This window comes from Zingiber officinale, chromosome 1A (genome assembly GCF_018446385.1).
Source record: "Zingiber officinale cultivar Zhangliang chromosome 1A, Zo_v1.1, whole genome shotgun sequence".
NCBI lineage: Eukaryota > Viridiplantae > Streptophyta > Magnoliopsida > Zingiberales > Zingiberaceae > Zingiber > Zingiber officinale.
In genome coordinates, this window is record NC_055987.1 from 184496435 (window position 1) to 184511959 (window position 15525).

A 15525-nucleotide genomic window follows, 5' to 3' on the forward strand; every position below is an offset into this window, starting at 1 on the left:
AATATTTATTTATTTCCTAATATTTTATGTGTTATTAGAGAATGTTTATTATTTGAGAATATTTATTTATTTCCTAATATTTTACATATATGTTATTAGGGAATATTTATTATTAGAAAATATTTTTTTTATTTCTTAATATTTTATATATTTTTTATTTTATACGAATTCTATCGTAACTGGATGAATTTAGATCGAAATCAATAGATATGTTTGAACTTAGGCTTTCAAAGTTAGGCCCAATTTTACGAATAGGATTCTCAGCCCTTTTTACAGCTTGATTTTTGTTGTAACCGATTGTGAGAATACGATAATTGTTTTTATAAAAAAAAAAACTCTACTTAATAAAAATTTACTGCTTACAAGATAATAAGATTAATATTATGGATCACTTTATTGCCATTTCAATAAAACTATCTTAATTTATTATATTGGGTCCATTTGTACTTACTAATTTATGTTGTTGTCCATATAAAATTTCTATAGAGCCAACTTACATTTTATATATATATATATATATAACTTCCACGTAAGCATGCATGAATATTTAATTTGGTTTAATGAAGATTAATTCGCCTAGCAAATCAATTGAATTACCTAGTGTCGGTGTGAAAATAACCTTCTCATTTGCTTCCATCGGACGGTCCCAAACAGCCTAAGATACTTCATGCGGTCGTTGCGTCCGTGCGATCTCAAGCTTTCGGCTTCCGTGGGATGCTCACGACCCAAGCTTGGCTTTTCCGGTGCTCCGCCCAAATCACAGTAAAATAATTAAGGAGATCCAGCGGAGGAGTCAAAAGAGAGAAGATGAAGAAGCCGGGGTGGTGACCGGACCTCGCCGTCCCCCCAACTCTTCTCTCTCGCTTTCGGACCTTCTGACTGTACCTGATCCGCCGCTGCCGATGGGGACCCTCCGCCTCGCCGGATCGCCCATTACGTCGTTACTCCTCGTCACCATCTTCTTCTCCAGGGTGGTCTACTTGTCTGGAGCCGCCGACTCGGAGGTAGTCAATGCGACGGAGGTGATCAAGGGGGAGTCCGCCAAGGAGGACAGCTTCGCCGACATGATCGACCGTGCACTCGAGAAGGAGTTTCCGGAGAACGAGCAGAATGGTGGAGGTTCGTGCAGATCTGAATTCTTAGTCTGTCGTTCCTTTATTATCCGGATTGAGTTTGTTGACGTGTGGCAATGTGTTCCGGCGGTAGATCGCTAGGGGTTCTTGGAGGCTGGACCTCTGCTTCCTTATCCTTGGTCACTTGGTCTTTAATATGAGGATGAATTTAGAAACGCCCATTTTAGGTTTTAAGGTCCTTTGCGTCTTCTTTCTTCATTTTCTCGTATTTTCTGGAAAGAAGTTCCACTATGTTCGATGTTGAAATTGTACCATTGGACTAATTATGGCTCTTGTAGGAGAGTCTGGTTGGTCGGCTGCTTTAGGGGTTGCTTTTAAGGCTCATTTAGCTGTTAATTTACGAGATCTGATTAATAGGCCTCAAAATTCAGCGTGGGTTCTGGGAATTTTGTAAATCAGGCTTTAGTAGTTCAAAAAATGTAGCTTCCGATCCTTCATCTTGTAGCCATAACATTTATTTGTTTTTGTTATTTTTGTGAGATATATTGTATTTCATTGACTTCAACTGAAGTTTTATATTTTAAAGGAAAAGTTGATCAATCTAACCATTTCATATATTCTGCAGAAATTGACCCTGGTGGCTTCAACAATAGTGTTGCTGAAAACCAGGTATAGTTTATAAAAATGTTTAGATGAGTGTTTTCATCAAAGATGAGCTTTATGCATAAGTATTTGTCTTTTAGCCTTACTCTTTCAGTTACAGATGAATTAGCTTTTTTCCTCCATCTTTGTTTCTTGTCGTTCTTCCCAACAAGTACGAAGCACAGTCGTACATAGTCAACATGCCTTTGTGAGAATTAAAAGTTAAGTCAATGTAGTTGTAGGTGTTTGATGATGATTTTATTGGTTGTATTTACCATGCTCAGCATTTTCAACTGGAGTTAACTTTGTTTCTTATTCAAGCTAGATCTTGGTAGGAGGCATATTACCAAGCTGGAAATCTAAGTTGTGACGATAACATTTTGTACCTAATAAGTCGATTATCTTATCTTGTCAGTGGTATCTTGCAGATGGAGTTAAATATGTAGAAACACATTTAATGGATATCTTGGTGTTAATTTTGAAAGATCTGTGCCTACTGATTGTGGTGTATAATTGCAGCAGTTTGGGCTGCCTCATTTGAACATAACAAGCTTAGATATTGATAGTAATTTGCAGATGCTTTTGTCTAGTTGGTATGTGTTATAAAGAATAGAAGCAAGGAAGAATGATGACAGAAACCTTGCTAAACAATTGATTTGTGTATACAACTAGACAATAAAAACTATCTCTAACAGCTATTGGTGAGAATTAACTAGTTCATTGTTTAAATCTATTTTGACCCTATTATTTGTATTATTAACTGATGTTACTTATATCTGGTCTTTGCTATAGCACCAATCTTGATGCTGGCATGTATCTGTCAGGAAGTTACTGGATGTAGATTATTGTACTTTTTGAATATGTTCTTTTGATGTTCATAATTCTGTCCTTTCAAAAGATTTGTAGTTTCTTAAGCTTTTCTAGAGGTATATTCTCATCCTCACAATGCTTCTTATCCATAGTTTGAAATCTTGTATAGTGTCAAGCATAATTTCAATAAATTACAAAAACTCAATATTACTTGACACATGTAATACTTCCTGTGCCGCTATATCTATCATATCGATGAGTATTGTGTCATGCCGACACTTGACACCCGACATCCCCCTTGATATGCTACAATACGTGCTTAAGATGAATTGAGATAAATATTGTTTAACTTTTTTTTAGCTTATGTCAGTCCGTACAGAGTGATATAGTACCATTTCAGATGGAACACAAACATTTAACTATATATCTTTTTTCTTTTTTTATTTCCTTCCTCCTTGCATCTCTAATTCATCATTGGCATCATATATCAGAACATATTATCTTTCCGGTCAAATGCTAAAACTCTAACATGGCTCGAGATTTTGAACCTTGTTCTCAACAACTGCATTGCTTCATGATGCTGACTGAATTCACTGTGGACTTATTACATGAATACATGAAGTTCCAACAGATTTACTTTTCATTATTATTATTATTTATTCATTTTTACCTAACTTTATTTAGTGAGGCACTAGCAACAATATGCATTTTGAGAACTTAACAGGGATAAGTCTTCTTTTGTATACTAGGCAGTTCTAGAGACTGTAGCTAGAGTCACCACAAAGAAGAATGAGACCAAAGAGGAAAAGTATGTGCTCCTTTCTTTTAATATATATTTTATTTACATTTCTATTCTTTTAAATGGTTTGCATAAAGTTCAATAGAGGGATAAGATTAATATATCTGACTCTGAGTACTTGGGAATATGTACCTCACTGCTTGTTTTATTTGTAAATGGATGTAAAATTATTTTTCACCAAATGACTTCCTTAAACTATCTTATTTTCTCTCTAGGTCCTTTCAGTTTCATGATGTTTTTAATCTGGATAATGAGAACCGAGTTGAAGACATTCCTACCTTAATAGATCGGAAGGTACGACAACTACTTGCCCAAATTGCAAAAGTGTGAATGCTAGATAATTTGTTGTATACACTGATAAAATTAGTGAATCTTTTCTGTTTTCGGTTTTGCCTATGTTCATATTGACCTTTCATCATTTAGAGTATTCAATTTTCAATGTACCCTGTTATAACAGGATAATGTCTTTATCATATCAAATCCAAAGTCAAAGTATCCAGTATTACAATTAGACCTGAGGTAAATTTTCTAGATTATGATTGCGAAGGTTTTATTAGAATGACTTCTTTGACTTACATGATATAGATGAGCTGTGCAGGTTGATTTCTGATCTGGTGGTGGTTATTGTGTCTGCAACATGTGGTGGAATTGCATTTGCCTGTGCTGGGCAACCAGTGAGTATTAAAGTATTAGAAAATGGTGTTCCTTTATCAGTAGCATCTCCATTGACTGATTAATAAATTTAGCCATCATTATTATTTTCTTTATCTACACTGCACTCAAATTGCAGTTCCCTTTACTATGTGTTTTAAAATCTACTGATTTATGAAGCACTTTAGGTAATTACTGGCTACTTGCTTGCTGGATCTATCATTGGACCAGGAGGCTTTCGCTTTATTAGTGAAATGGTTCAAGTAAGTTGTTTTTACTTCCGTTGAAAGGCTACTCTGAAGTTAAGCCAACTCTGATGATTGAGTTTGATGACTTTATATTGTATCCAAAAACTTATCTCATTTGTTCATCAGTGTTATTTATATCTGGCTATGATAATCCACTTTCATAAATCAAAAGAAACAAAGAATACTCTTGAATATTTTTTCTGTGAACTATGCTCTACTTGTGAAACTAGATTATGATAACCCAACAAACGTTGCTTAGAATCAGTATAAAGAACTTTGCAAAGATTGGCAATGTTGCAAACATCTTGTGGTAGTAATTAATATCAATATTTTTTATCTGACTTATCATGTTTTTATTAATACTTTGGCAACTATCTATGTTGTTTGTACTTAGCAATCATCTTTGGCATTACTGCATGTAGGTTGAAACAGTTGCTCAGTTTGGCGTAATCTTTCTTCTTTTTGCTTTGGGCTTGGACTTCTCCATAAGTAAGGTACTTTGTCAAAAATTTATACTTGACTTTGAAGTTACTTGGAAGTTATAAATCTTAATGTTATTATAGTTGCTCTGTCACTGACACTGCACTTACAGATTAGAGTTGTCCGCGCCGTGGCTATTGGTGGAGGATTTCTCCAAATTCTACTATTTATGTGCTTATGTGGTATAATTGCATCGGTATGTTTGCAAGTTACACACTGTTTTTGTTGGAATATCCTTTCTACTATCATATATGATTCATACTAATCTTACCTACTTTAGCTTTAGTTTATTCATCGTGACTGCAAAATGAAAGTCATTTCTTGCCTTTTGGTTTCAGAAAGTATACAGGCTGTATTAGAAAAGGCTCAATCTGTACCTTCATATTCTAAACACCATGCTAAAGTTAGACACATTCACAATGTTTGTACCATACTGATTTAAATAATCACAAAATCAATTGTAACAATAATAGAATGGCAAATAAATTTTAATTCTAAAGTAAAGCATTTATTTTGAATCTATGTTATTTATGTGTACTTCATTCATCACAAGCTTTCTGCCTATTTACCATACTCTTATGGCATCTTGATTCAAGTATGGCTTAGGTTTGTTTGTGCAAATGAAATATAATAATAATAATTCAATTTTAAGAGGTTGCTAGCATTGCATGTTAAGTTCATTGATTTATACAATGTTATGTATACATGAGTAGAAGAATTTTGCTTTGCTTTGTTCTAGTTTAAAATTTTGGACACTTACAAACAGCAGTTAAAAAGAATTTACCAGTGGGAATTAAAATGATTTTTTAAATTTATTTTCTATGCATGGAATCTTTGGCATAGAGCTTGGAACATTGTCATCAATATTTTATTTAATATTAGCTGCCTATTACTGTTCTTGTAGTTGTTGAAATTTTACTTTAATGTTTATGTAGCCTTGTCAGTCCCACTATTTCTCCTGTATCTGCTGTTTGCTTTGTGGATGTAGTTAAATTGCTGTGTCTACTGTTGAGACTCTATGAATATCTAATTACAATATATAGTACTTCGCTACACTCAAGAATGGTTAGTGGTATATTCTTTATATGAGTTTGTTTTTCAGTTATGCGGAGGCAAAACTTCGGAAGGGATATTTGTTGGTGCCTTTTTATCTATGTCTTCAACCGCTGTGGTGAGTTTCCATTTAAACCATGATGTTAGTTAGAGGGGTTTTTTGTTCTTTGAGAATATAATGATATATACTTCAGAAGTTAATACTAACAGCATCTCTTGCTTAGTAAATTTCTGTTCTTAATTTCTTATCATCTACATCCCATTTCTTAAAATTATTTGAGAAAGCAAGTAATGAATCCCAAATAGTGTTTGCATGAACTTCGTCTTGTGAGTTTAAAGGCTTACAAATATGACATTTTCCCTCTGTGATTGAACTTGAATAATCATTGCCTTTAAATTTTTAGTACACCCTTTACATGTGTAAAGTAATATTGATGAAAATAGTTCAACAGATGAAAATATTCTTGTTGAACTATGTAATGTTCAGGTATTCTTTCTTTTATTGTGCCCTTTTATTTCAAACTTGGTCCTTGTAGAGAGGTTACAATTTGCAATGAGCAACCAGAGGCTTCTGATCATCAACTAGCTACAATGGCCCAAATGATTCGTTTCAATTCATAGTTTTAATAGCAGGTTCACCTTCTTTATGTATTGAATAGGTAGTCTTTTAATAAAATGTTCCTTTGTAGCATGATGAAATAATTCTTGTTGTTTTGCAGTTTAGATATCCAATGTTCTTCTAAACATTAGTACCGTACATCCTTGTTTACTTGAAAATCATCATTCATTGGAAGCATTCAAGTCTAAGTCCCATTGAGTAGAATTTTAACAATAACAAACCTGGCGATGCAGGTTTTGAAGTTTTTGATGGAAAGGAACAGTATCAGTGCTCTTCATGGTCAAGTTACAGTTGGGACACTCATACTCCAGGTGCTAGGATTAGTTTTAAAGAGTTTCTTCTAGTCCTTTTTGATAAGTGTTCCGCAGCATAGTTGCTGTTTGCATGAACTGGGATATTAATAAAATTTTAAGAAACTTATAGGAAGTGCTATGCTAATTTCTTGAGATCATTGAATTTATGTTTGTTCTGGTGGAAACTTGTGCTAGGATTGTGCTGTTGGCTTGCTGTTTGCACTACTTCCCATTTTGGGTGGCACGTCTGGTATTTTCCAGGGGCTTATGTCAGTTACCAAGTCGTAAGTAATATATTAGGTTTTCTAATCCAGTATTTTTCATCTCAAATGTAATTGTTTTAATTTTGTGAAGTTATTTTTCTATGTTAATTTTAGCCAAAAGATATAGCTAAATTTTATCTTGACATTGAAGTCCACTCTAGTGTTTTTTTTTCCTTGTAAACTGTTTGAATTTTCAATAATTTTGTGTCTTTGTGTTAAGTAATTGCTTAGAGCTATTATATCAATCTGTGATCCATAGTATATGGACGTTATGCTATCTTCTAACATATGGAGGATCCATACATTAGCTATGTCCAATTATCATTTATGATGATAGTATTTAAATCTTATTAACACAACATTTTGTTTTTGTTAAAATAAACATTAATTAGCTTCTATTTTAGTATTTAAATTACTTTGGCTAGTTGTTTAGAAGTTGTGATGGGAAACTATTCCTGAATTTAGCTTCATAAATAATTCCCTGCCAATTGGGTGTTGAAGATGGTTACATATAGGAATAGGCTAGTCTGTAATCTAGTTAGATGTAAAACCGTTTACACCTTTGGGCAATTAAAAAAAAGAAAAGAAAAGGTGGAAGCTCGTTTTGATTTTTTTTTATCCTATTTTCCAAATTCATGGAGGATGAGAAATTGAACATGCATGCTTGTATGTATTGCCTCCCCATTTTCACATACTATCAAATTATTATATGCAATAATCCACATATTTCAAAGATAATTTATGGAAATAGATATCTATTTTCATCATCGATGCGGTCTTTTACAAAAGTGAAGCATATGAATGGAATCAATCACATACCTATGTGCACCTGCAAGAGATGCATTAAAGATTTTGACATATTTCATTTGAATCTCCTTTTTCTTAGTTGCATCTGGCATTACCATTACTCTAGCAAATTACTTTTAACCTTTTGATACTCATTTATCAAATATGCATTAATAAAAATAAAGGATGATTAGTAGAATATAAGAGGCAAATTCAGAGAAAATGCATGCTTTCAACATATCTAACATGTGTGTATTTCAAAACAATTATTTACCATGCTTTCCTTAGTATCCAAATTAGAGTATTATTTTATTTTTATACGTTCATGCCTGAGATGATTTATTAAGTGCATCGTATTACATATCCATCAAATGTAAGCACATACCAACAAACTTAATTAAATATACTGCATTTACAAACACATTATGCAATGAATATCATACATGTTACCATGTAAATCATGATGCCACTATGGGATATAGTATAATTTAAATGTATACTTTTGCTCCAGATATTGCATCATATGTATTAAGTCAAATGCTTGCATTTGCATTGAATTAATTGAATGCACATTTATGCTAATGACATTAGATCTATGGGTAGGTGCTACACTTGTTCACTATATATGCAAATACCGTGATGCCTAATGGGTATCTACTTTGATTGCTAATTAAACAAAAGAATTGTGTTTGTCATAATAATTCTAGTGAGTGTTTAACACAAATTGGAAACAATTTGGATTTGCCTATTCCAATCAAGAGATATGAGCATTAATAAACTTAATGCATAGAGATAATTGAATAAGTCAAATGAATGTAGAGATAAGCCAAAACTCACTCTTCTAAGGCAAAGTTGCAACTTTTTCACCGGATTGATTTCAATCTTATACGATTCCACCCCCTAGGATGTAATTGATGACTTCCACTACTAGCACATCAGTGTGGTGGCTTGGTGTAGACCATTTCAATGTTCCACATCCTGGATTTCTAACATAATTACGAAAATATTAAAGAACTAAAAGGGGATGAACATTAGAGAAGTCATCACTACTTTTGACTAGGACTGTTTGCTGCATCATGACAATGGATTGGCTCTCCTTTCATAATTAGGGATGCACTTTGTCTGCTTAAGATTTACCCTTATTGGCAAATCACTTTTTCCTTATCCTCTTGATTTCTGTGCACTTTGTCTGCTTAAGATTTACCCTTATTGGCAAATCACTTTTTCCTTATCCCCTTGATTTCTGTGCTCTTACCCCTATTAAATTTCACAAACAACTATATTACAAGCTGTATTGATAGCTACAACTGCAATCTAAATTTTATAATCTCTTTCCGTGCTTTTTCTTCTTTAGAAAGATGATCCAAGATGAGTTGTATGAACTTCTCACTGCAAGGTGCATCCTCAAATGCATACTCCAAAACATCTCACTGCAGTAGGGTGCATCCTTGAATGGGATTGTTGTAGTACTTATTGTCATATTTCTTCAAGATCTTCAAGTCTAAAGGGATGAGCTGTTGTCCCTCCCCTGATAGCAGACTCAAGTACCTTAAACTCAAGAAATCAGAGTATTTATTGCAATGATTAAATTCCTTCAAGGTTTTGATTTGATCTTGGTCTTAGAGCCTCCCTCTGAAGCTAGGCATCTGACCTCCAAATGTGTGACTGTTTACGGTGATTAGTTAACAAATTTGTGAATTAAATAAGATTTTTATATGTTGTGAGATTGCAAAACTAGTTGGTACTTGAGAAGTGGATCCACATGGTCAAGATCATACACCTGGAAGTTGGAGATGTATGAACTTTGGTGCAGGTATCTTCTTTTTGGTCTCACTCAAGCTCTTTCTTTTGGCGAACTCTTTCTCCCTAACACACCTTCCATGTTGACACGCCATGGTACACAGTTGAATCATTGAGTTATGAAGGTTAGTCACAACAAGAATTCATCTCTGAATTTGAATTTGCCTGGTAGCAGTGTGGTTGTGCAACTCCATAACTCTTGGTCATCCATCAAAGCAAGAAGGCATGAAAGAACTGATGAGTTAAAGTACATTTTTACCTATCCTGGAATGTAATAATTTAGTTAGGTTTATTTAAATAATATCATAAAAGAGGTGGATAAACTACTGACATGGACAAAGTGCAAGGAAAAAAATTTCTCAGATAGAAAAATGAAAAAGGGATATAATCTTATGTAGGCAATGGGCCGGGTTTAAACTCGACCCCGTATTAAACCCGTCCCGTTTGGGGCGGGTTTAAACCCAGTCAAACGGGTTACGGGGCGGATCTAAACCCATTCACTAGGTTTTTTAGAAGCGGATTACAGGCTTCAATGAACGCGCCCCGTATATATATATATATATATATATATATATATATATATATATATATATATATATATATATTAGCGGGTTGGCGGGTTCAACCCACCCCGAACCCACTGGGTTTTGAGTGGGGTCAGGGCAGGGCAAGTTGAAAAAGTAGGCGGAGCAAGTTTGTGTTCATTTTTTTTTTTGGCGGAGTGGGTTCTGGGATTGGCCAAACCCGGCCCGAACCCGACCAGTTGCCATCCAATCTTATGTGGGAAAAATTGTACTTCTCTTAAAATTCATTGAATATTTGAAGCACTTCAACAGTTTCATCTTTGGTTTAGGTTAGTGAATTAATCATTCAATAACTTATATCCGTGCAGTCAATCTGAATTAAAGGGTTTCAATATGCGCTGTGCACAGATTGTAATTGTAGTACATTATATTTTGGCTAATTAGCCACTGCTTTTAGTATTTGATAGTAAATTTATGCCCAGATTGTGAATACTACATCATTCTTCCAGGTTCTTCTGCTTCATGTTCACATTTTATTAATTGTGTGTTCCTGTTTATGAAAATGTCACCAGGTTGATTATGCTGTTCACTTTTTTAGCAATTCTTTCTATACTATCACGTACTGCTGTTCCATGGTTTCTCAGGCTGATGATCAGTCTTTCATCTCAGGTACTTTCAACCAAGTAACAAGCTGTTTGTGCAAAAAAAGTTTCTTTTGTTATCATGCTCAAATTTTTATGACATTTTCAATTATATGTTTACAATGTGCATGCTTCTGTGCAGACCAATGAACTTTATCAATTGGCCTCTGTCGCATTTTGTCTGCTGGTTGCTTGGGTTTGTTCCATATCCCTTTGGTTGTTTAGTTTTATCCTTTGAATTATTTCTCCATGTTAGCACAATTTTTTTTTTTATGTTTTCAATTATTGCACTAATTTTTTTAATTAAATCAACTGCCTTTTACAATCAAATTGTTCCATATTTTAGTAGACACCACTTGTATTCATGAATGTTTGATCAACTAATGCCATCCAAACTAGTATTTTTGCTGCAACTCACTGATGATGCAATTAGCACCAGAGACTGATGTGTTTAGTGGGTTCTGATAACATTTTTATACCATCTGAATAATAATCCACTCTCTAATTCAATCAGCTCCATATTTTGGTAAATCATATTAATGAAATAGGCATTCTTTTCTGATAGTTTCAAATTGCTCTTTTTCTTCACCATTTGAAGCGAAGGTTGGAATTGACAACCAAAGTTTAATTTACTATTATAGTTCATATTTTTCTTATCTTTTTTTTTTGAAAAAAGATCTTTTAGTATTGACCGTCGAGTATGACTATATATATTAATTTTTATTCTAAATTTAATTTACTATTAACCAAGGTAGTTAGATTGAGATCCTACATGGGAACAAAAAGATGTTCATGAGTTTAGATTGTAGCACTGAATTGTTGGATCACAAGATTCTACTTAATTCTAGAACTATATTTCGCATTTATGATTTATCATATATATTCACTTTCAATATTATAGTATTACATTTTTTAAAGTATCATTCCAATAGGCCGAAGCATAAACAAATATATACTTTATCTTTATATAGCAAATGACACTTCTATAAGATAAATTAATTAATATGCATGATAGTGATAATAAAAAAAATAATATTCTTCTAATAAGGAGATGAAAGGAACCTAAATTCTATCTAGTCGAAGATGTTTGGGGTAGAGATCCTATGTGTGAATACTAAGCAGGTATAGGATCAATTTGTAGGTTTATAAATCTTCACCCAATTTAGATCATATTTGGGATTTGGATCAGAAGATGCTGAGTTCTAGATTTCAATCTTGACTATCATTTATAACTAGTCAGTATTTTTTTTTTCTTTTTTTTCTTTTTTTTGAAAAAAAAAGGCTTTAGTACTGTTCCTCAAGTATGGCTATCTATATTTGATATTGATCTTTCTCCTATTTTTACAACATTTGCATTTAGTGTCTAGAGTTGTGGGAATTTATTTTGCAATGTTTGTGAATTGGCTTTAATTATTGGTGTCTCTGAGGAACTCTATTTGATTCTCTCTTCTTCTTCTTCTTCTTCTTCTTCTTCTTCTTCTTCTTCTTCTTCTTTGTTTGTTTGTAATTTTGTGTTTCTTTATTTTCCCTCACCATCTAAATTATATGCTTGTTTTCATGTTATTTACTCAAAATCTTATACACATGAACATAATAGTTTTCTCTCATATCTTTTTTTACTGCCTCTGATGCATTTTTCCTTTTTACATTAAACATAATTTAAACCTTGGGATCTTCGTCTTCTGTTGTTTTCTGCTATTCCTCCAGTTCTAGAATTTCATCATCTAAAGTTGTTTCTATCTCAAGATTTATCTTTTTCATTATCTCAGTGTAGTGACAAGCTGGGCTTGAGCCTTGAACTGGGTTCTTTTGCTGCTGGAGTAATGATATCAACAACAGATCTTGCACAACATACCCTCGAGCAAGTAAGTACTTTTTCATCACTGTATTTTTGACTCATAATAGAGTTATGATTCATGCTATTGATAATTTTCCTGTTTGATTAATTTTATTAAGTATGTAGACTTTTTTATTTGTGTGTAAACTTCTCAGAAGGAAATCTTTCCTTTTTATTTTTTTATTTTTGCTATCTTTTTTTTTATTTGCACAATTGGGCCAACCTTTTAGTTTCACTTATAAGTTATAACTCATGTTTAACCTTTAGAACGTGGCAATTTCCATACATATTTTTCATTAAACTCAATTTCAAGTGTTAGTGTTGTGCTTTACACCCTTAGTTATTCATTGTGCAAGAACAAAAAAGGCTTCAGGGCCTAAGGTATGATGCCTCCAACCTTGATTTCACACAAATTAGAATTGGTCTGACCCAACCATATTCCAAATCTTGGGCTTTACCTTGTCCATTTGTATCCAGGTCAGATGAGGTAATCTCAAGGTTAATGCTTAATGGTGTGTGGAAAGAAAACATCGAATATGCTAATCTCTAGTAGATTGTTCATCCTCTCTATCACTTGACTCCAGCTAAGCTATGCATTTGTTATGATGCAATTTGGCTTCGTAATTAGTTGGAACTTTCTGACAAACTGATGAAGTTGACATTGACAAAAATTCAATAATAACTTTTTCTTAAGGCGGAACTAAGATTTTTCTTAGGGTACACTATAATGTTGTTCTCGTTTGTTTTATTGTTTCTCCTAGTATTGCTTTATAGTTGCAATGTTTTCTTTAATATTGTCTCACGTTTGGTTCTTTCTTTCTGCAGATTGATCCCATCCGTAACTTCTTTGCAGCTCTTTTTCTTGCTAGCATTGGGATGCTAATACATGTTCAATTCCTGTGGAACCATGTAGATATTTTGCTCGCAGCTGTAATACTAGTAATTATTGTAAAAACACTAGTTGTGACACTAGTTGTGAAAGGATTTGGATACAATAACAAGACTTCCCTTCTTGTAAGAGTCTGAATTTCATTCTCTTATTTTTTTTGTTTTTGTTTTGTCATATTATGCTTGTCTTATTTCTTTCTTTTCAGGTTGGCTTGTCTCTAGCGCAGATAGGAGAATTTGCATTCGTCCTCTTAAGTCGTGCTTCAAACCTTCATCTTGTTGAGGTTATATGGATAATTCCTTGTGGAATTCTTAATTTAGTTTGTGCTAATTCATCATCAGTCAAGTTTGAAATTGTCATCTGGTCCAAAGCTTCGCCTTTCATTGTCACTGAACTATTTTTTTGTACCTTTAATTATGGTTTCATGGGTCAGCTAAAAATTTGGCTTGTGCTTCAGTCAGATATGTTTTAAGAAACTGCTTTCTTGCTAATTGCAATAGTGGTCATTTGATAGCTTTCTATTTGGAGCACAAATCTAGAGCTAGAATAAAGTCTTACTAGGCAAACACTAACCTGATGATAGAGCCCTATGCAGTTATGCTGCAACAAGAGTTGACAAATTTCATTCATATATACAATGTCTTTTTAATATCCTATATTGCCACTTATTTTAGATGTCAAATTTTATATGTAAATAATTTTTTCTGGTAGTTATCCTTGAAATTGTGTAACTTCAGCCTCCATTTTACAGGGTAAACTGTATCTTTTACTTCTGGGTACAACCGCACTTAGCTTGGTAAGTACTTCTCGAGAATCAATTATCTATTTGAAATTTAGGAGATTGGAAGCTACTGCTATCAAGATCATAGTTTAATTTACAGCTTTCTCTTCAAGATTTGTCATAAGATTACTCATCTTTACCATGGTTACTCCTTACAAATTAGCATGCTAACCATGTTATTGACACGATACATGGTTCAGGTGACTACTCCATTGTTATTCAAGTTTATCCCTGCAGTCATTCATCTTGGAGTTTTGCTGCGATGGTTTGCTCCTGATAGCACTGAGGTAATGACTTAATCCTCGACTATTCTCTTTTGGATGCTTTTATGTTCCAGTTCCGTTCCATGTTAATAAACTGGTTTCTTCTGCAGTTAGGGCATAAAGGGGATAACCTTCGGTCCGATAGTGCGAATAAGCGCGTGACTTCAATGATTCAGGGCCCTCATGATTCATGAAAAGAATTTTACATGAGTTTATGTTGTGGATAATGATTTGCAAGAGCATGTGTCGCAGCAATATAGGCTGTACCGGAACCATGTTATTTCAAGGTTCATATTAAATTTCAAAAGCACGGATAAGTTCCATTCCATTGTCATCTGAAGGAGGTTACTTTCTATGCGCAGGAGAAAGACTACGAGAAAGCTCTATTGATTGAATTTTAGCACAAAATGGGATTTAACCTGTTCTATCCTAGTCCATTTTTTGTGTGTAAAGTACACGAAATGTATATTTAGTTTATTGATATGCTGCACCTGTGAGATTTGAGTTTCCTTCATATTCATACGAGTCATAGAATTGCTGATTCATCAGCATCCGTTTTGTACTTAAACCTTATCCTCAATTTTTTATTTGAAGTCTTGATTAGTTGTACAATGTATCCATATTGGTAACAGAATTTCTTGAGGCATTTTAAGTTCCTCACAACAAATCTCGGAGAATGACTAAATGGCGGAATTCAATTTAGTGCAGCTGTGGTTTTTCGAGCTTGTGCTGGGCCTGGGTTTAGAGGTGATACGGCCATTTTACTTGCTGAAGACTGTATACTATCTAATTTGGTGGTTCATTCATGTTGTCGCTTAGAACTTATTTCACAGTTATAACTTTCATCTGCAAATGCAACTTGTGAATCTATGATCCACTTATATGATTTCATGTAAGCGTAATTTTACTGATCCCAATCTTTTTTTTTTTCCTGCTGAAACTTTTGAGTTCACTATTGCCGCTATAATTTCTAATTTTACTGGCAATGCTGATAGCCAACTCTCTTATGCCTGGAGCTCGAGCTGTCTGCATTATCTCAACGTTTCATTTATTTGTTTGTTTTGCAAATTGTT

At 33.6% G+C, this 15525-nt stretch overlaps 1 protein-coding gene across 2 annotated transcripts; it reads left to right on the forward strand.

Moving 5' to 3' along the window:
* Positions 1 to 670: 670 nt before the first annotated feature.
* On the forward strand, positions 671 to 15086 carry LOC122038635 (K(+) efflux antiporter 4-like). Of its 2 annotated transcripts, XR_006127921.1 has the most exons (21): positions 671 to 1119; positions 1699 to 1742; positions 3275 to 3333; positions 3540 to 3618; positions 3782 to 3843; positions 3923 to 3998; positions 4164 to 4238; positions 4646 to 4717; positions 4816 to 4899; positions 5806 to 5874; positions 6609 to 6686; positions 6864 to 6952; positions 10614 to 10710; positions 10825 to 10878; positions 12452 to 12547; positions 13345 to 13533; positions 13614 to 13691; positions 14160 to 14204; positions 14390 to 14476; positions 14563 to 14739; positions 14815 to 15086. XR_006127921.1 is itself a non-coding variant. In XM_042598465.1 (20 exons), the coding sequence occupies exons 1-20, from the start codon at positions 903 to 905 to the stop codon at positions 14644 to 14646; spliced, it is 1734 nt and encodes a 577-aa protein (XP_042454399.1). In that variant the 5' UTR covers positions 671 to 902; the 3' UTR covers positions 14647 to 15086. The 2 variants fall into 2 exon arrangements, 1 of the variants encoding a protein (XP_042454399.1); XM_042598465.1 differs by having other exon boundaries at positions 14563 to 15086.
* Positions 15087 to 15525: the final 439 nt, after the last annotated feature.

What these genes read in the sequence shown, in the direction of transcription:
- LOC122038635 (XM_042598465.1), top strand. Translation starts at nt 903, where the DNA reads ATGGGGACCCTCCGCCTCGCCGGATCGCCCATTACGTCGTTACTCCTC. An exon ending in CTATGTCTTCAACCGCTGTG is followed by an intron (nt 5,875 to 6,608) that starts GTGAGTTTCCAT and finishes CTGGCGATGCAG; the next exon opens with GTTTTGAAGTTTTTGATGGA. An exon ending in GTACAACCGCACTTAGCTTG is followed by an intron (nt 14,205 to 14,389) that starts GTAAGTACTTCT and finishes TACATGGTTCAG; the next exon opens with GTGACTACTCCATTGTTATT.